Source organism: Notolabrus celidotus, chromosome 11, assembly GCF_009762535.1.
Source record: "Notolabrus celidotus isolate fNotCel1 chromosome 11, fNotCel1.pri, whole genome shotgun sequence".
NCBI lineage: Eukaryota > Metazoa > Chordata > Actinopteri > Labriformes > Labridae > Notolabrus > Notolabrus celidotus.
In genome coordinates, this window is record NC_048282.1 from 33,494,704 (window position 1) to 33,516,882 (window position 22,179).

At 40.3% G+C, this 22,179-nt stretch overlaps 1 protein-coding gene across 1 annotated transcript in view; it reads left to right on the top strand.

The window, feature by feature from the left end:
* Nucleotides 1–7,692: 7,692 nt before the first annotated feature.
* Nucleotides 7,693–22,179, top strand: part of nfatc2a (nuclear factor of activated T cells 2a) — a 38,645-nt gene continuing 24,158 nt past the window's right edge. Inside the window, exons 1-5 of the mRNA XM_034694931.1 lie at nucleotides 7,693–7,977; nucleotides 8,280–9,207; nucleotides 9,316–9,484; nucleotides 15,257–15,459; nucleotides 19,136–19,308. Of these exons, the coding sequence (XP_034550822.1) occupies nucleotides 7,845–7,977; nucleotides 8,280–9,207; nucleotides 9,316–9,484; nucleotides 15,257–15,459; nucleotides 19,136–19,308 (1,606 nt within the window). The 5' untranslated portion in view covers nucleotides 7,693–7,844. The remainder of the gene's footprint in view (nucleotides 7,978–8,279; nucleotides 9,208–9,315; nucleotides 9,485–15,256; nucleotides 15,460–19,135; nucleotides 19,309–22,179) is intronic.

Here is a 22,179-nt window from a genome sequence, read left to right on the forward strand (position 1 = left end):
ACCCTCATCATGTAGGTCATTAGAAGGAAGAGAGAAGCTCAAAATCTGTCCAGCTGTTCCTGTAAAGTGAAATATTTTTATGTGCCTCGTAAATATGAAGCCAATTTTTCAGAACAATATTCAACCACTTGAAAGAGTTTGTGGTTTGTTTATAACAAATCTTATCAAAGTGAATCACAGCATGTAATGCTGCTGGAGTATTAGAAACCAGATCTAATGGCCTACATAGAGGCAAAAGTCCATGCCTCCCTCTGCCCCCTGAATTTCCTCCGAAAGTTTTCCATGAGACACGACTCAATTAACCATTTCCATATTGAGGTTCCACTTCTTGGGTTTAAAAGCTCAACCACACATGTTACACTTGGAAAACTCAAACAGGGTTTATGCTCTAACCCAGACAACTCTACCTCAATGAGCTGTTTTTACAGTGATGGAAAATACTGCATGAACTCGGAAAAAGTGGGCTCTCCGTGGAGAGAAGAAAAAAGAGAGACGGAAGTGCAAAGTCGGCCGTCTGGACACAGGCGGGTTTTCCTTTCTTAAGCGTGTGCCGTATTCATTTACTCATTCATAATTTGGGTTGCATAAGCGTTCCGTAACAGTGGAGGAATTTACATCTGGAAGACGAGGCTTCTGCTGCCGGATGGTAACCCCTTAAAAAACGAAGGCTCTCTGGACGCCGACGTTTACAAACACATCAAGTCACCTTGTTCAAGCAGCAGGCCAGGACGGGATCCCCTCACTCAGACTAATCCATGTCTCAATCCAGAACAGATCCTCTGATTACAGTCCAACCCGCTCCCCCTCCCCTCCCCTCCCTGTAGTACACACATTTTCCTATGAATGGCCTTGAGTCTGACATGTCTGATGTAAGCACTGAGCAGTCAGAGGCCATGCAGGCAGCTTTGAACATGATATATAGTGAAGATGTTTTATTCAAGGCAGAAAATTAATCCTCTTTTTTTTTAAGTTACCTCTCATGTTTTGAGTATTTGTCAGATTTCTGAAAAGTGTGTGCTCTGAAGAACAGGAAGGTGGTCAGAGTGGAAGGCCTGGAGAGAAACTCCATCTTCTGCTGTGTTTGATATTTTCTTTTTTTGAAAGTATTTCAAAAACCAGAATCATTTTTTATCTGACGGCTAAAAACAACTTTGAGCAACATTTTTAGAACTTATTTGAGACGCAGAACTTCACCATGAATAAACTGTTTAGTCACAGCAGCCACAACAACTACACAGACAACACCGCAGTCTATGTTTAAACCCTGAAAAATGTACACTCAGGCATATTTTCCCATTTTAGACAAAGCTGCAGATTCTGTTTCATAATGTAGAGCTTTTAAAAACCCTCACATTTTAAAAGTTTCACCATATGTCAGATCTAACATGTAATATCACTGCATACTCTTACAACCGACTGGACTGAGGGGTCTTTGAGGCGTCTGTCTGACAGTGTGAACATTGTCCTAATGTTTCTGGGACATTTTATGATCTTGAAAACATCGTAATTTGCATCTTGGAGAAGATTCAATGTGGTGTGAGGCCGCTGATAATAGATGGAAAACAGGGTTTCTGCTGATCCTTGTAAAGTCTCACTAAGTCCTAAATTAGATTGTGAAATTTAAAGGCCTTTAAATGTCTTATTCTTGCTTCGATTGAGTCATGTCTGAATACTTAATCAGCATCTGAACTCTCTAGTTTTGTTTCATTTAACTTTTTTATAAATCTATTTTTAGGATTCGCTTGTATATGTGAAAAATCACAGCACTTACACACTGGGATCCTATCTCACCCCCTTCCCTCCAACCCCTTCATCACTTACTTTAACTCTACCTGTCCTATTAAAAGTTGCTAACCATAGACCTTTCTGGAGTCCCTGAGCTCCCTTGTCTTATAGGTTCCTCTGATCCTCCTGCTGTGGACGTTCCAGACTCCAGCTGATACGGATGTGCTGGACTCAAGCGGCAACAGCTACTACTACTCGTCTCATCACTATCACCGCTCCCTCTGTCTCGTATTCTCCTCTATCCCTCTTTCCAGACCCAACTCAGTCCAGGCAGATGTGTGTCTAACATGAGTCTGGTTCTGCTCAAGGTTTCTGCCTGTTAAAGGAAGTTTGTCCTCGCCTCTGTAACTAGCTAAGTACTGCGAGGTGCAATTCTCATGGTGGATTAAGATGGGGTAAGACTGAGTCTTGCTCTGTTTGTAAAAGCGTCTTGAGATAACATTTGTTGTGATTTGGCACCATACAAATAAAGATTGATTGATTGACTTAGAGAGCATATAACATACATATTCACAAACTGTGGAGGGAAGAGAAAAAGAAGAAGAAAACAGGGAAGTTTAAGTTCAAGGAAACTTGCTCTCCAGATGAAATTAAAGGGGGAAGGTAGAGTCAAACAAGGTGACTTGCAAGATGTGTAAGAACTCTTTAACTTGGAATAAACTCCTCTGATTAAATGTGTCACTCCTGTGTTAATTGACATTTATCCTGTAGTGAATAAAGGTATTCATTTTCCTTTTTAGGATCTTTAAAACCTTACATTTGATTTTATTAAGTGTGAAGCAGCCCTGGAATAACAAAGCAAGGGAACCCCTCTCACAGGCCACACATACCTTTGTAGACTACGACACAGACGTCACAGAAAGTAAGTTCGAACTATTTTATTATTCACTGTTTTAATGGGGCTCTTCTTTGACGTACTTTATTCATATTATTTTAAAGCCTTTCTGCTTTTTATACATGTCTGAGGATACTAAAGAATCTTTCATACAGTGTGTTTATGCTCTACTTCATTTGTATTTACTGTCACCAGCTTTGTAGGTTGTTTATTTTAAAGGTACATTAAGTTGCACCGAGCTGTATGTTTCTTTGGCACACTTGCTCGCGGCACATTTCCCCCTCAGGAACAATAAAAGTTAACCAGCCTGAAAGCAGACATTCTGGATATGTGAATATTCTCTTTCATGCCAGAGAGATTGAGGCTACTCTAATGTGTAGGGTATTAATAAGGCCACAGCAAACAGCATGTTAGCTTAGCATAGGTTGTTAAAGTATTGTGTTCTGCACAACTTACTGTGTATATGGTGGAAGTTCTTTTTGACTTTAAGATTTGTTTTAATCTTGAGATAGACTCAATTATTATCTGTTGTGATCTTCTGACTGTTTCTGTATTCTTTGTATTATTTTCTGTTTCTCTTTTAGATTATTTTTCTCAGGGTTGCTATGGCTTATTTCACGTTCAGCAATATTTTATTATATATTTTAAGATGTTTTGAATTGTGTTTGTAAATGACTGTTTTTTATTGTTATGTGTGGACCCCAGGAAGACTAGCGACCATGTTGTGGAAGCTAATGGCGATCCGAATAAAGAATAAAGTTCTTTTTGGCAGGGTTGCTCCTTTAACTCCAAGTCATTATTTTAAGCTAACAAGCTCAGCTATGGCTATCTGTCAACTGTTTGCTTAGCTTAGCTTGGATTGGTTTAGCATAGCCTAGCATATGTTTAAAAATGTGGTGATTTGCGCAACGTAGGCTTCAAGTTAAGTGACCAATGTGCTGGAAGTTATTTGAGACAGAGCTGCTCCCAATACTTCAAATCATTATTTTAAGCTAGCCAGCTCAGCTATGGGCATCTGTCAGCCGTTTGCTTAGCTTAGCCTAGCATTGATTTAAAAATACTGTGATGGAAGTTATTTAAGACAGAGCTGCTCTCCATACTTCAAGACGTTATTTTAAGCTAGCCAGCTCAGCGAAAGGCATCTGTAAGCAAAATTAGCTAGCCTAGCCTAGCTTAGCTTAGCTTAGCCAAGCATGGACTTTAAAAAATTTACTATTTGCACAACTTACGCTAATAGTTAAGTGAACTATGTGCTGGTAGTTCTTTAAGACAGAGCCGCTCTCCATACTTCAACGCATTATTTTAAGCTAGCCAGTGCCGAATTAACTTAGTTTAGCCCAAATTAGCTTAGCTCAGCTTAGCTTATCTTATCTTAGTATAGGGTTTAAAAGAACGTCTTCTTGTTGTACACCTTAAGCCGTATGTTGGATAAGTTAGCAAGATTTGATTTTCCTTAATTCCAGCCAGAAAGCTAAGCTAACCACCGCCAGGCATTAGCTTTATATTTAATAGACAGACAGGCGAGTGGAACATGTTTTTGATGTCTTTATTCAAACAAATAAATGTACTTTTATCAAACATTAAGTGCCACAAAACATATTTAAATCACCCTTTAAATGTGATCAGACAACATTTTTGTCACAGCTTTTGTATTTCAGTCTTCTTGTGTTTTCAGGCCTTCACACTCCAAAGTTCTACCAGGTAAGTATCTCCTCACCTACTCACCTGTTCCTCCAATCTTTCACTAATTACTTAGTTTATTCAGCAGATCATTTACACCACTTATCTGTCTTTGAGCATTTAGATTACCTGCCTGCTCTGAGACCTGGTCTCGTTGTGACCCAGTTTCTGTAAGTTGGATTTTTTGTTTGTTTGTTTTAAGCACACCTGTATTTACTGTTTGCTTCTCACCTCCTGAGTCGTGCTGCAAGGTGACTTTTTGTGAACTGTCGCAATTATCCACACTCTGTACACTTGGAAACTTTATCCTCCATTTGGGATTAATTCAAAGGTGGTTCTGGTTTTTCTGAATCCAAACACACACACCCCTGGATCTCCTTCTTTTCACTCTTTATTTTGGAGTCTATACCATAAGCATGGCACTGCGCTGAAAGCACCTGGGCAGGCATGAATTCATGGCACTGAAACAGTAATGTATAGTTTGACTTGGCTCTTATGGATGGTTTATGCTACTGCTTCCTCTTCTGGCAGAATGTGAGCTTCTTCTTGTTGAAACAGCTTCTTTTAAAAAACAGTCTCAACTACCTGCTTTCAACAGCTTCAGCAAATACATTCAGGGTGCATTTCAAACTGTTCCCAAACACCTGAAAGCACCTTTATTTAACACTTGGGACTGTCATGACTCGCACATCTGCTGTTTGCTTCCTGCTACGTCTGTTTTTGTTGTTGTGATTTTAAGGAGTTGTAACTTTACACTCATCATCTGTTTAGAAATTAAAAGCGAACCTCAACAGACGAGTGCTATTAATACACATGACGGCACATAAACTGAGACATGACTCAGACTCAGCGTATAAGATTAACCCGTGGATTGTTTGCCAGCACTGCAGTGAGGTCTGTGTTGGATTTAGAGCAGTATGAGACAGTTCATCAGATATGCTGGAGGCTAATATCATCATCACTCTTACACAATACTGACTCCTTTGAGTTATGTTACCCAGGTTCAACTTTGAGTCGCCTCAGTTTGAAGTTTTTATGTTTCAGCGAGGCTCCAGTGAAGTTTCATGTGGAAATGAAAAAGTGAGTCTATATTTTTGGCATCCAGAATATCCATACTTTTTTCCCCTTAGATGCTTCCTTATGTAACTTATATTGCAATGGAGAATACGTCTGGGGTCAGTCTGTGTCTTGTTCGTCCTCTTTTTCCACTCAGCTATCAGAATATGCTGCATAATTCCATGAGGACATGGAAATATTAGTGGCTTCAACACAATGGAAACAATGGAATTCTCTATATTCCATGTTCAAAAACGCACCTTCCCCCTTTTTCTGAGTCCAGACTTATTCTCAAACCAGGAGAAAAGCTGAACTCCTCCACAGTCCAGTAAACTGTGTGAAGTAAATTTCATGTAGTGTATCCTGTAATCAAACTTAAACTATTTTTTTCCCTCTCCTTCTCTCCTTCTCTCTCAGCGTCCTACAGTAATTTCTTCATCCCCACAATGAAGTTCTTGTGTGCTACTGTCTGAGAGAAGCCGCAGAAATGCCTTGGCGCAGGACTCGGAGACGTCATGGATTCCTGAGTGTGGGGCTTTGCAGGAAAGCCCTGAGTCTCCGACATGGACCGGCTCCAGGTTTCCATGGCAAAGGCGCACAAACAGGAGGAAACACTGAGGGAATCCCGTTATTTTACAGCATTGGACCATTATAAACACCCAGAGCGGGGAAGGAAGCTGCTCTTGATACTCAAGTAATCCTTATAGAGCTCTAGGAAGAGGGACTTCATACCAGATCTGCTGCTGGAGCTGATGCGACTGCATGTTTGTAGTTACAGAGTTTGCGCGCAGCTGCTGTGTCGCAGCTTGAAGTTTTTCTCAACGTGTCCTGAAAGTTTTTTTTTCCTCTTTTTGAATCATTTTAACATTTTTAACCGAGGAGATTTCATTCTTCTGGGATCATCTGAGGAGATTATTTTTTTTATTTTTCTGTATTTTGTCGCTTCTTTTTTTTTTGTCTCCAGATGTTCAGAGAGGCTTGGAGGCTGGCACAGTACCACACCATGAGGTCCATGGATCAAGGTACTGCTGAAGTGTTGTGATTATCTGGTAATCAAAACATTTGATTTTTAATTTAAAGTCGTTTTTAGCCCTGTCTGTTATAATGTGAGCTTGTATATATATAGTGCCATGTGTCAGTGACAGTGACAGATCATCAGAGACAGTCTGGATGTTGATGTTTGGGGGATGATGAGCGCACAGCATCACGGAAACACCTACATATTGATTAGGGAACAATAAACCAATCAAATACAGGGACGTACAACTATTATAGCCTATAATAAAAAGCAGTACAAACTTTGTTTAATGGTGCAACATGTCAGAGAAACTTTGGATATGAAATAAAGTAAGTTCTTTTTAAGTTATGACAAACTTTCAAACTTAATAATGACATCAGTGTGTTACCTCGGAGCAAAGACAGCAAACTTATATTTTTAAATCCTCTGTCTACTGTAAACCGGGTGTCGCTATAATTAAGAAACGGACTCGTGTTTCCTTTAATAGACTTATTAAATCATGGAGTGATTATATCTAACCCCAGAACAACCTATAAATGATAGTATTGTCATCTTGAATACTTCCTCACATGTTTTAGACTTTATAATCAAGTAAAAGTGGTGTGAAATTCATGTCTTTGGTTCTAGTTTCCAAATTACCCTCTCACACACATCACAGTCCCTATAAATAAATTACAGTGTAGAATCAGACACATCTGACTGTTTTTATTGGGTACATGATGTGCATGAATGCTGAGTGAGCATGCAGCCTGCTGGATGAGTGAGTGGGTGGGAGAAACGCCCCAGGATCTGTTGCTGTGTCGTGCGTAAATCTGGGGATTCCCTCAGGAGTCACGACCTGTGCGTAAATCTAGTGAACTGTCAAAGAGCGTTTAAACGACACACTGGTTGGTTGCTTCCTGAAATATAATCCAGGCTGACACGATGATGTGGCGCGTTTCTGGTGACTCTCTGACTCTGTTATTGTCCACACGAGCCTGAGTGAGCGAGCCAGCTGCGTCTTTACGCATACCTGAAGGTGTAGTCAGTTGTTAAACCGGTTTGGGAATCCGGTCAGAACCCTGCTGTGTCACTGCGACGTGTCAGACACCCGGGGGCAGCACCAGGCTGCAGTCTGTCACAAACAGAGTCTGTGATCAGTCTGAACGGGGGCAGTAATTCATCCACATCAAGCTTTGCTTCTTTTTTTTTCTTCGACGCATCATCGAGAAGTGGAGGCGTGATCACACTCAGAGATAAACTCCAAAAGCCTGCATTCAGAGTGAAAAATAGACCCGCCTCCCTCTGAAAATACACTGCGGCGAGCTCAAACAGGAAACTCGGGTAGCCTACTTCACCTCCTTGCAGCTCACCGATGCATCACCTGACAGTCGAGCAGCAGGTTCCCCAAATCCACATCAGCGCCGCAGCACCCAGATCCGCGTCCTCTTCGCTTCGCTGTACCTGCAGGGAAGGAACAGATTTAGACAGATGACCTCTTTTTACGACGAGAAAGATCTGGAGGAAGAGCTCAGTCGAGTCGGCTGCCCAGATGACGATTTGGAGTTTGAGTACTTGTTTGAGTATGAACCACCTGGCAGCGACTTTGCAGGAGGGAATCAAGGTTTGTGTGAGGCGTTTTGAAGAATAGGATGACTCCTCTCTGTCTCTCTTTAGGTCACAAATTAATATCTCACCTGTTGTGTTTATTCATGTGAATGGGAATGAAAATCAGGAAGTAATTTTGACAGGCTGCAGTGAAAATGTCAACAATGAAGAAGCTTCCTATGCTGAAAGATGTGATTGAAATAAAACCTACACGTGTCTGTGTTGTTGCACATCAACCTATGATGAAGTTACTGTTGACTTAATACTGAATATCTATGACAGCTTTTGTTGATTTTAAATTATTTCCTCCCCCTGCAGATGATCCAAACCTTGCATCTCAAAAAGTCCTCAGTCCTGAGTCTGATCAGGCTTTCCCCTTGGAGGAGGCTTCCCCATACGGCATCAAGTCCTGCAGCCCCTCCTACAGCGAGCACAACACAGAGGTTCTATCAGGATATGAGAACCAGGAGGCCAGACACTACCTGGACAATACCCGGCCCGCAGGCCTGGCCCTGAGCCCGCGGATAGAGATCACCCCCTCCCGTGAGCACTACAACTATGTTCGGGACTCCCTGCAGAACCACCATCTGAACATCAGCCCTAGACCCACCCTCACCGTGCCCGGACATGATAACCTCTCCTACCGTGAGCCCCAGTGCCTGAGCCCCGCCAGCAGCAACTCCTCCACCAGCTGGCACTCTGAGAGCTACTCCCCGTGGGCGTCTCCCTGCGTGTCCCCCAGTAGCGGTCAGAACCCCGGTGACCTCTGCCCCCGACTCCAGAACATCCACACTGGCTCTCCTCGCACCTCTCCGGGCACCTCTCCTCGCACCAGTCTGACTGAGGACGGCTGCCTGGGACCCCGTTCACCTTCCCCTAGACCTGGCTCCCGCTCCACCTCCCCTCAGGGCAAACGCACCTACGACATGTACAGGAACCCGAGCCTGGTCCCTGGGCACCGCTCCCGCAGCCCCTCCCCCCACAGTGGCCATGAAGATCACAACATAGGAGCCCACTATCCACACAGCACCCTCGCTGATGCCATGAACGGCTTTGGTCAGCCCGGCCTGGTGCCCACGAAAATAGTCAAGACGTCCAACCAGGTTTACACTCTGTACCCAGAGAACCACCTAGAAGGAAACTACCTGGTGTCCTGCGACCAGGACATCAAAACCAAACCGGCTCCTGAGCCTTACTTTGTTATCCCCCCAATCTGGTCCAAACCTCTGGTCTCCAGCATCTGCAGGTAAATCAGCTGGAGGCCCACAAACTCATCGCTTACACAGCTCACACATTACACATCTCCATCTTTGTGATGATTCACATCTTCATGTGTGTCCTTCATGTTCTGTAGCATCCCTGTGACGTCTGTCCCTCCTCTGGAGTGGCCGATCCCCAGTCGCACAGACCAGTATGAACTCCGCATCGATGTCCAGCCCAAGCCTCATCACAGAGCTCACTATGAGACGGAGGGAAGCAGGGGAGCCGTCAAAGCCCCCACAGGAGGACATCCTGTCATTCAGGTACGACTCAAACAGGATAAAAGATCACATTACTCGACCTCTGTTCAAAACAAAAGTGTCAGATAAACCACAGTAGAGGATTCTGAATGCACAAATCTTACAACACCATCTCAAAAAACCCTTTTAGATAACATACATGTTATTTCTATTGATAAGCAGCTGCAGGGAACATCTCTCCTCACTTCTGAAAGTGATGTGATAAAAAGTGTTTGATGGGAAACCCTGCTCACTGAGATTTTGCTAATGTTGCACTCTTTGCTTGGAGCACACTGCACCTCTCTGCTGCTCTGAAACAAAGCTGCTGGTTGCAGCCTGAATTTATGTTGTCACTGTGAAGGCTAATACCTGTGAGAATAGAAACAACTTCCTGTTTGAGGAGACAGAGACATGATCATTTCAGGCTGATGGATGGTTGAACACACATTGTAGCCTTAACTTTACTTCTACATCAGTTAAATTACAGAGAATACTTTTGCATGAGTAGAATCTTTTAGTTTCTTTCCAACCCTGAATGCATTGGATTTGACTTCCTGCTCATTATGCATATCTACAAAGGATCCTTGTTAGTTACTTAAATGTTAAATAGCACAACTTAAACAAAAGCATAACGCTCTTTAATTCATAAAATGTCACCAAATCAGCAGATGATTGAACGGTAGATCCTGTATGTCTTCTCTTATTTCTAGTATAAAATGTCTGTAAGACGTAATATAAGCCACATTCTCCTGACAAGTCCAGAGAAATTTCTTATTTTAAGGTATTAGAAGACATAAATAAGACCTGAATATCTTCTAATGAGCAGAACAATCTGCCAGGGGAATAAAAAAAATGCACTTCTGAAGTTTTTAAAATAAGAATAATAATTTAATTCATATATTTCTTATTTCTAGTATAAAATGTGTCTTTAGACATACTATGAGCCACAGTCTCCTGAAAAAAACAGAGACATTTCTTATTTTAATACATTAGAAAACATAAATAAGACCTGGAGCTGCAAATGGAATAGGAAAAATGTCCCTTTAAAGTTTCTTGAAGTACGAATAATCTTTTTAATTCAAGAAGCTTCACAAACACATTTTTCACCTCTTGTAGTTTCTTCAAATAAGACATTTTTCTGGACTTGTCAGGTGAATGTGGCTTATTTTTTAAATTTTTTTTTAAAGTTATATTTTTGGGCCTTTTTGCCTTTATTTGATAGGATAGTGAAGAGAGACAGGAAATGTGGGGAGCAGAGAGCGGGGGAAGACATGCAGGAAATGATCGACCAGCCGGGAATCGAACCGGCAACCCCTGCGACGAGGACTATAGCCTCTATATGTGGGGCGCTTAGACCGCTAGGCCACCAGCACCCCAAATGTGGCTTATTTTAAGTCTAATAAGATTTTTTTTTTCCTGAAATTAGATAAAAACACTTGTTTTGTTTTGACTTTTTGCAGGGTAGCTTAACTCTCCCCTCTTATCCCTTCAAATATGTAAAATCTGACTCTTTTTTAAGACTTTATTTCTTAATTTCTTAGTTTATTACCTTGGTGAAATGTACTGTTGTTGTCCAGGTGCAGCAGTATGAAAAACTTCCTCTGATTGAATTGCTCTCACATCAAACAGCTCAGACCTACACTACCAGCCCAAGACCAATTTTGGACACACCTTCTCATTCAAGGGGTTTATATTTATTCCAATTAGTTGAAACACTGTAGATTAATACTGAAGACATCCAAACTATGAAAGAACATAAATGGAAATATTGAATGCACAAAAAAGTGTTAAACAAAGCAGAATCTGTTTTATATTTCAGATTCTGTAAAGTAGCCCCCTTTTTCCTTCATGACAGCTTTGCACACTCTTGGTATTCTCTCAGTCTGCTTCATGAAGTGGTCTCCTGGAATGCTTTCTAATGAACATGAGCCTTGTCAAGAGTTCATTTGTAGAATGACTTGCCTTCTTAATGTGTTTGAGACCATCAGTTGTGTTGTTCAGAGGTAGGGTTAGCACACAATGGATAGCTCTATTTGACTACTGTTGTAATCCAGATTATGGTAAAACCAGATTATTTCATAGTTTAGATGTCTTCAGTATTAATCTAATATAATTGGAATAAATAAAAACCATTGCATGAGAAGGTGTGTCCAAACTTTTGACTGGTAGTGTGAGTGACACACAGTAACCCCCTGCAGCCTCACCATGCCCTGAGGCTTGAACTCAGGTCAGTGAGCACCACAGACTGTCTGATTTGCTTATTTTCAGCTGTGCTTCTTTATATAGTCTGCTGTTGTTCCCCCTCCCCCTGTTTTTTTTTTCACTACCACACAAACAGATCAGTGTTCACGTTGTCTTTAACTTCCTCTTACACACTGGTTTGACTGCCGAGGTGTTGAAACACTCGGGCCTGTGCGGACCCGTGTGAGAAAAAAGTGTGAAGATAATTACAGATCAGGAAAGAAAAAGTCCCAACTTTGAATCCAAACACAGCATGTTGAAATTAGCAGTGACACGGATACGGGTCGGCTGTATCGTCCAAGAATAGGTTCGACTTCCCCTTCTCTGAGTTGCTGTGGCAACATTTCAAAGCTGTTTTTGTTGGTGATAGGAGCAACTTGTTGGAAAGAAAGCGTCTCTCGCTGCTTTTCCATATTCTGCCCAATCCGAGGAAGCCTCACCCTGAGGTCAGCTCTGCCCGCTCTGCCCGGCCAATCAGATGGTCAGGCCTGGCTAGACACGACTGCACTCTTTCACCTCCTCTCTCTCTCTCTCTCTTCCTCTTCTCCTCCTTTTTTTTACTCTGTTTTTCCTCTTTCCCCCTCTCTCTCCCTCTCTCTCTCTCTCTCTCTCTCTTCTGAGCCTCGTACCGTCCACTTTTCCAACACCGCTCTCAGTCATGACTCACTGCCCCTGCCACTGCCATGACAACCAGCCCAGCGCTCACATGGCCCCGTTGAGTGTTTGCTGTCGGCTTCCTCTGTTTCACTCCGCTGTGTGTGTGTGTGTGTGTGTGTGTGTGTGTGCGTGTGTGTGTGTGTGTCAGCTACCTGGACACGGAGCCAGTACGCTCCTGCATGTTGCCATAGCTTCTGCTCACACTCGGCAGCTGCTATGATAATCACGTCTCAGATGTGAGTGATGCTGAACTTGATGTTTGGAGTTTTCCTCATCGACAGGAAATCTGCATCTGGATGTTCTGCTCTTTGAAACGCTGCATTCAGAAAAAAACTAACACAGTCTCTTCTTTGAAAAGAAAAAAAAAAGCGGTCACCTGTCGAGTTTTTGTGTTCTTGCACAGTGCAACGACTTCATGGTTCTATTCTTAGATAAAGGTTACGCATTTCTGTGTTTGCACAAAAACAGCTCTCAGATGCGAAGTTGGTGCCTTGTGGTTTTTTGCAGGTTTCCTCAGGAGGCACCCTCAGGTTAGGTCTGTCTTTCCGTCTCACTATCTCTCTGCAGAGCTTCACCTTTTCACTTCTAGGGCACAGCATTCAAGTCGGTGTGAGGGGCGAGAGGGGATGAGCGTGAGCAAAAGTTAGACAGTATGAAAGAAGGAAACAGGGGGTATGATTCAGTGGAGCGTTATAAGATTAAATATTATAAATTAAATCTAAGAAAGAAGTTGTTAAAGACACAAGACAACATGTGCATGAAAACAGAATGAAACAGAGTATTATTTCATTCTAACTCAAATCTTATTCACTTATTTTATGTATAAATATTATAGATGACAAAACAGACCACCATCATGTTGGACAGGAATACAAGAATAACTCAAATCAGTTACAGTGCAGTGAGCTTAACTAGTGCATGAATTACAATATGTGATTGCATTACTATATTATGTGATGCATCAATCCATCATCTTGAGGACGTCAGCGTTTACAGGCCGTCTCTTTATTCCTTAAGCCTGATTTATACTTCTGTGTCGAATCAACGGAGTACCATACGTCAGAGGTACGTGTAGCTCCTGTACCTACGCAGAGGCCTACGCACGTAGCTGACGTGCACCTCCTTCAAAATGTAACTACCAGTAGAATCGACACAGACCACAAGCCCTGTGATTGGTCCACTCGGTGGCCGTGTATTTCATCTCCTCCTCTCTACTCTTCATGTAACCATGTCTGTATGATAAACAGCAACATGTATCAGCTGTAGATGAACATAACACGCTCTGAAGCCGTGTCAAGAAAGTGTTCTTTTTAATGGAAACAGGACAGTGGGGTAACATTCAGTACCACAGCACTACTTTTTGTGCAAAATAATAAACATTACCCTGCAGAGAAAAGTCTAATACTTGCATATAAACTACAAACTATGAATTGTGAGTTCAATAACTTCATAATCAGGGTTCACACTCATATTGGAGATGTCTTTATTTAGATTTAAGGTCATAAAAAGTCATACAATGTCTTAGTTTTAATTCATTTCTTTAGATCCAAGAATTTTCCACTAGAGGTGTCCTGATACAACATTGTCACTTATGCAATATGATGCTGATATTGCAGCCTCGAGTATTGGCCGATACTGATGTGGATGAGATACGATATCAGTACAAACATACTGTTATCACTTGTTTTGTAGTATGGAATGTTAGAAAAGGCTTGATCAAGTGATATTACTCAAACAGAGAACAATAGTCAGCAACAGTAGGTATGAGAAAAACTAACCCATGTATTATTAACCAATTGGCTACATAACTTTTAACCTTAAACATAAGAATATACTACAATTTAATAAAATAAATAAAAAATACATTAGAAGACCCTGAAAAATAACCTCAATAAATCCCCTAAAAACAAATTATGCTGCCAGGGTGGGTGGGGGGAGTCGAGCTTGGTTGGCTCTCCAGTAATGTCAAGGATTGTTCTTGCGTTCAATATTGGTAGCTCTCCATTTCAAAGATTGCAATACTGCCACACGGCCGACATCACTCCTACTCCTTGCTACTTTCTTAGCACCTTAGCACACGCTGTTGTTGTGATCACGTGGGCTCTGGAGTCTGGAATGGACTGCTTGTATGGGAGTGCTTATATCAGAGATTTTAGATGCAGTCTGATATAATCTGATACCCGTTTTTTTGCTGATATCGGACCGATATCCGATTTCAATATCGGATTGGGACACCCCTATTTTCCACTAAGTCCAGTTACTTTTACGGATCAAGCTTTGAATTACCATGACCTGGATGGATGAGAACCTTCAGAGACACATCTTATTTTTTCTTGAGTCTCAGACATATCAGAATACTGTATCAAATCTACACTAACTACAAAGTGTTAGAATTAACTTGCAATAAATGCAAAGAAGCTTTTAATATTGGGATCTATTTTTGTTGAACGTGCCACATGTGTCAATTGCTGTTTGTTCTGATCTGCATTTTATTTGTTTTCTCTGTTTGAGTCCTTAAAAGTTCTCAAAAAGTCTTGATTTTGATTTAACATTGCATCACTAAAAGGTATCAGGATCTTCTCACGCTGCTGTTTGACATATCTCAGAGTGAAAGTCATCACTGCGCCTCTGAGTCCTCCCCGCTGTGTTCAAAGAGCTTCTATTTGGCTCAAAGTTGTGATTGTTGGATTCTATTTCAGGCTTTAGAGGCGGGACTCACGTGGGTGCTTTAACGCGTAGGTGTGACGGTGATTAGCCACCTGAGGGGAACAACATCTGGCAACACAGAGTTAGAACAAACCCAGACAGTTTGGGATGACTCAGATGTTTCCTTCATTCTGTGTTTCTGCTGTAACGCTTTAATAAGTATCTGTTTCTATCATCACTTTTCTGATGCAGTTACACGGCTACAGAGGCAAGGAGCCGCTCGGCCTGCAGATCTTCATCGGCACTGCTGACGAGCGCATCCTCAAACCGCACGCCTTCTACCAAGTCCACCGCATCACCGGCAAAACCGTCACGACCACCAGCTACGAGAAGATCATCCACGGCACCAAAGTCCTGGAGATGCCCCTGGAGCCGAAGAACAACATGAAGGCAATGTAAGAAAACTGAAACATGCATTTTTATTATTTAACGATTTAAATCAATCAATCAATCTTTATTTGTATAGCGCCAAATCACAACAAACATTATCTCAGGACGCTTTTACAAACATAGGAGGTCTAGACCACTCGATGTCAAATTATGAACAGAGACCCAACTTCAAGACAGGATAAGACTCAGTCTGACCCCACCTTAATCCATCATGAGCATTGCACATCGCAGTATTTAGCTAGTTACAGTGGTGAGGAAAAACTTCCTTTTAACAGGCAGAAACCTCAGGCAGAACCAGACTCATGTTAGACAGCCATCATGCCTCGACTGAGTTGGGTCTGGAAAGACAGATAGAGGGGAGTAAGAGAGAGAGGTGATAGTGATGAGACGAGTCGTAGAAGCTGTTGCCGCTGGAGTCTAGAACGTCTGCAGCAGGAGGACGTCTACAGCAGCTCAGAGGAATCTATGAGACAATGGAGCTCAGGGACTCCGGAAAGGTCTATGGTTAGTAACTTTAATGGGACAGGGAGAGTTAAAGTAAGTGATGAAGGGGTTGGGGGGAAGGGGGTGAGCTAGGATCCCAGTGTGTCAGTGCGCCAGTTCCCCCGGTAGTCTAGGCCTATAGCAGCATAATAAAAGCTGGTCCAAGCCTGAGCCAGCTTTAATTATAAGCTTTATCAAAAAGGAAAGTTTTAAGCCTACTCTTAAAAGTGGAGAGGGTGTCTGCCTCCCGGACCCTGACTGGTAGATGATTCCAAAGGAGAGGGGCCTGATAACTAAAGGTTCTACCTCCCATACTACTTTTAGAGATTTTAGGTACAACTAGCAAGCCTGCATGTTGGGAGCGTAGTGTTCTAGAGGGGTAATAGGGCACTATGAGCTCTGTAAGATACAAGGGTGCCTGATTTTTAAGAGCTTTGTAGGTTAAAAGAAGGATTTAAAATTCTAGTCTATATTGTAGAGAAGCTAACACTGGAGAGATGTGCTCCCTCTTCCTAGTTTTAGTCAATACTCGAGCTGCGGGTTTTTGAACTAGCTGAAGAGTCTTTAGAGACTTATTGGGGCAGCCTGATAAGAGGGAGTTACAGTAATCTAACCTGGAGGTAACAAATGCATGGACTAGTTTTTCTGCGTCGCTCTGAGATAGGAAGTGTCTAATTTTAGAAATATTGCGCAAGTGAAAATAGGCTGACTTTGAGATTTGTTGAATTTGGGAGTTGAAGGATAGATCTTGATCAAATAGGACTCCTAGATTCCTAGCAGAGGTGCTGGATGCTAGACTAATGCCGTCTAAGGTATAGGGGAGAACCCAACTAAGGATTTGCTTAGTCGAATCTGATCCATCAGATTTTGCTCATAGTGGACGAATAGTGGAATGTTTGTTGTTTTTCCTTATTGACCCAAAGTCTGCATGATGGTGACCGCATGACAATATTACACATAACCCTTTACAATTAAGAGACTCATAGCTTAAAGTCAAAGGGACAACAGAATATTATAAGTATAAAACTTAGATTTTTTAAATCTATATTGCAAAAACAACGAGGTGATGAAGGAGAGAAAACTCAAGTAAGGCCACCATCCGTTAAACATGGAACAACGCTCCACTATAGAGAAAGGAATCAGGAGATATTTAAACAGTGTTCACACAGAGGAGAGCAGCACTGCAGAGGGTAGTTTGTCCAACTTCAGGCTAAACATGTTTATAATGTTCAAAATCAAACCTGAACCAGCTAAAGGGTTTTTAAATCTCTTAACAGAACCTTTTAAAACAGTCTTTCATCGCATCTTTGTCCGCTTGAGTCTTTTCAAACTGTACGTGAGGAAAACCATCGTGTTTACAGGCAGAAGTGCGCTCCTTGCTTTGTTGACTGTAAATCCTGTCTTTGAGAACATCCTCTCTGATGGCGTGGAGGTGGATGGGATGCTGTGGATTGTTTTTGAGGCTTCGGACAGCTTTGGGTATCCCTCCTCGTTCATTTGGCCCCGTACAGTTTTTATGTGGTCCTGTAATCCTTGATCTCACAGCCCTCTTCATGAAGCTGCTCCTCATCTTCATTAATATTTTTTAGGATCAACTGAAGTTTTATTTCCTGACATTCTGAGCTGCCATGAACGTAGAAAGATTTAAAGACCAGCTGAGGTACGTCTGCTCCACAGGTCCCGCTAAATGGGAGAGTCCACCTTTAATTACCAGGGGAGATTGAATTACCACTTAAAGGAGATTTAACACTTCAAGAGCTGTTCTCAGAATTACATTAAATAAGTTTATATTTATATAAAAATAGTCTAAATGAGACACTATTTTTACGGGAAACAGGAAAATAGTGTAAAATTAGACATTGAGCACCCCCATGGTTTGAATGGAATGATCCACGTTTCATATGCAAATATTCAACTATGAGATTGGCAGTCGACTAAGGCTCGTTAGAACCAATCGTCCAATATTCGACTATTTGGGTAGTTATATTATTATCATTATTATTAAAGGTGACATATCATGCAAAATTGACTTTTTAATGGTTCTCTACCTGAAATATGTGTCCCTGGCATGTCTACAAACCCCCCGAGAATGAAAAAAATCCATTCTGCCCCTGTTCTGATTTCTACACCTTTCTGTAAATGTGTGTGAAACGAGCCGTTTCAGACTTCCGTGTTTTTGTTACGTAACAACAATATCCGGTCTGTCACGGAGTCAGAGCTCGGAGCTTGTTCAGCCCATAGACTGTATAAAATAATACTGAATCCCTCCTCCGTTTTTCATTACCTGCACAAATGTGTGCTAACAAGGAGCTTAGGAGGGAGGCATGCTAGTTGTAGGCTGTCTTAATAAACACAAAGGTCGGTTTTACTCCCCACGTCTGCAGATTTGAAGATATAGTGGATGATTTTTATTTGTCATGGATAAGTGCTAGCGCTAGTTAGCATAGCCACATAGCTATATGTTCATAGCTGTAGCTGTAGCTGTAGCTGTAGCTGTAGCTGTAGCTGTAGCTGTAGCTGTAGCTGTAGCTGTAGCTGTAGCTGTAGCTGTGTACCAAGACACACGTCGAAATACTGACAAATAAAACAACAAGAAACACAGAATCTGTGACCAATCCTTCATAAAAGGTCCTGCTGCCTTTCTGGCAGAGGTCGGTTTTACTCCCCACGTCTGCAGATTTGAAGATCTAGTGGATGATTTTTATTTATCATGGATAAGTGCTAGCGCTAGTTAGCATAGCCACATAGCTACATGTTCGTAGCTGTACCAAGACACACGTCTACATACTGATAAATAAAACAACAAGAAACACTAAATCTGTGACCAGTCCTTCAGAAAGGTCCTGCTACAGGCGCCTCTCCATCAGGATCAGATTCAGAGGGTTGAAGTAACGTGATCTCTGAGCAGCCGTGTATATTCAGCCAACATGTAAACATTAGATCAACGTGCTGGAGAGCCGAGGCACATCCACTTCCGGAGGGGGCGTGGTCAGAGGGAAAACAGAGTGTTCTGATGAGGAATGAAGAAGAGGACTTTTCAGGCAGACCAAAATCTGATTTCAAAGTGTTTTTTTGAGCATAAACTTTAAAGATATGTTTTGGGGACCTCTTAGACCAATATATATTGATGAAAAAAGCGTGATATGTCCCCTTTAAATCTTTCCTCCTCACGTTTGAATTCACATTCTCTTCTCACAGGATCGACTGTGCCGGGATCCTGAAGCTCAGGAACGCCGACATCGAGCTGAGGAAGGGCGAGACGGACGTCGGTCGGAAAAACACGCGCGTCCGCCTGGTGTTCCGCGTGCACATACCTCAGCCTGGAGGACAGCACGTCTCTCTGCAAGTGGCCTCGCATCCCATCGAGTGCTGTAAGCTCCCAAACATAAATCATCTCCACAGAATGATACCCTGCGTGTGCTGCTTCACCTCTTGAAAAGTGGTACAGTGCTGCGTGTGTTTAATCCCTGTGTGTGTGTTTCCTGTTGAGGTCAAACTTTACACAAAATCAACATCGTAAAAAAAAAAAAAAAAGGGAACCCACATTCAAATGAGTTAGGAGCTGGCCTGATAGTCCAGAGTCCTGCACACAAAGACGCCTTTATGCAGCCAGGGCTTCCATCCAGTAGGTGGGCGCTGCCTGTGTGAGCGTGTGTGTGTACATGTTTGTATGTGCGATGTAGTAAAATCTGTGTTTGGGTACATCAGTACATGTGTACACAGCGTTATTAAAGCACCTGGCGTGATCAAACTCAAACAAGAAGGCCCTTTACTCAGCTTTGACCAACACCCTGGTCAAGACGTCATATCAGCGATGACGCAGTTGTCTCCTGACATCGTAAAAAAATCCTGACGCAGAGTCACAGATTGTAATATTTCATTAAGGTTCCCCATCTGTTCTCTGATCTCAGAGAGGACAGAGTTACTTCCTGTCTGTCGCAAGATGAACTTCAGGAACAATCGCTGTCAGTGAGAACAAACAGAGCGTAAAGGTGTTCACGGTGACACCTGTGATAAATCTGTCAGGGAGATAAGAAGTGTCAGTGGTGTCTGCTGAAGGAGCTTGAAGAAACCTGCTCAGAGGTCACAGGGTTTAAACTTTTAAAATGCTCTTCTCCCTTTCCCTGTCTTTTATAAATTATGTCTCATCTTATCCAAAGTCTTCACAGCAATATGATGTTTGCACAGAGAGGACCTCCACTATCTCCAAAAACTGAGCGGACAATTCCTTTCTTACACTCCTGCTCCAGGATATAAGGCACCGCTCATTAAGTTATACACACTGAACACAACAGCAACAGTTCTCCACATGTAGCTCTTATCTAAATGCTAAGTATAAATATAAATGTTAAATGTTAAATCAAAATGTTAAATATAATGTTAAATAAAAACTTAAATGTTAAATCTAAATGTTGGCTGTTAAATCTACATGTTAAATATTACATCTAAATGTTAAATATAAATCCAAATGCTAGATGTTAAATCTAAATGTTAAATATAATGTTAAATAAAGATCTAAATGTTAAATCTTAAATAATAATCTAAATGTTAAATATCAATCTAAATGTTAAATATAATCTGAAATAAAGATCTAAATGTTAAATATAAATGTTGATTGTTAAATATAAATGTTAAATATAAATGTAATATCCAAATGTTAAATATCAATCTAAATTTTAAATATTATGTTCAATAAAGATCTAGTTGTTAAATGTTAAATATAAATGTTAAACATAATGTTAAACGCAGATCTAAATGTTAAATCTAAAAGTGGATTGTTAAATCTAAATGTTAAATCCAAATGTTAAATATCAATCTAAATGTTAAATATAATCTGAAATAAAGTTCTAAATGTTAAATATAAATGTTAGATGTAATGTCTAATAAAGATCTAAATGTTTAATATAAATGTTAAATCTAATGTTGAATACATTTCTAAATGTTAAATCTAAATGTTAAATATTATGTCAAATAAAGATCTAAATGTGAAATATCAATCTAAATGTTAAATATTGATCTAAATGTTAGATACAATGTTAAATAAAGATATAAATGTTAAATCTAAACGTTAAATAAAGATCTTAATGTTAAATCTAAGTGTTAAATATAATCTTAAATAAAGATCTAAATGTTAAATATAAATGTTAGATATAATGTTAAATAAAGATCTAAATGTTTAATCTAAACGTTACATCTAATGTTGAATAAATATCTAAATGTTAAATGTAATGTCTAATAAAGATCGAAATATTAATTATCAATTTAAATGTTAAATATAATGTTAAATATCGATCTAAATGTTAAATATCGATCTTAATGTTAGATATAATGTTAAATAAAGATCTAAATGTTAAATCTAAAAGTTGATTGTTAAATCTAAACGTTAAATAAAGATCTTAATGTTAAATGTTAAATCTAAGTGTTAAATATAATCTTAAATAAAGATCTAAATGTTAAATATAAATGTTAGATATAATGTTAAGTAAAGATCTAAATGTTTAATCTAAATGTTAAATCTAATGTTGAATAAATATCTAAATGTTAAATATAATGTAAAATAAAGATCTAAATATGAAATATCAATTGAAATGTTAAATATAATGTTAAATTAAGATCTAAATGTTAAATATCGATCTAAATGTTAAACATAATGTTAAATAAAGATCTAAATGTTAAATCTAAATATTGATTGTTAAATCTAAATGTTAAATCTAAATCCAAATGTTAAATGTTAAATCTAAAGGTGGGCAGTCCAGCTATAACCCGTAGGAGTCAGTACTGACAGACAATGGTTGGGATATCTGTATCAAAATTAAGATTTAACTTTTAACATTTAGATTTAACATTTAGATTTAACTTTTAACATTTAGATTTAAGAGTGATTTTAACTGAAATATTTTTATCACAACAAAAGTAAAGTGAAGAAGATCACAAATATTGTTTTAAATGTGATTAAAAACAACTTTACAAACGGCGGCCCACACCCTGAAGGAATAGTTTTTCAGTCATGAGCATTGACGAACATAAAAGCAATGTTTGTAACCTTTGCATGCTCTGATAGTTAAACCCTTAAAAAGAGTTTCAATTCTCACATTCAGCGGGTCGTTGTTCCTGCAGAGCTGTTTTTATCACATTGCATCAGACTTCCTCCTATCTCTTCTCCTTGCACTAAACTTTCTATATAGAGGCAAACTTTCTTGTTACCTCTCCACAGTCATGATCTGACAGATTTATAATTCTGC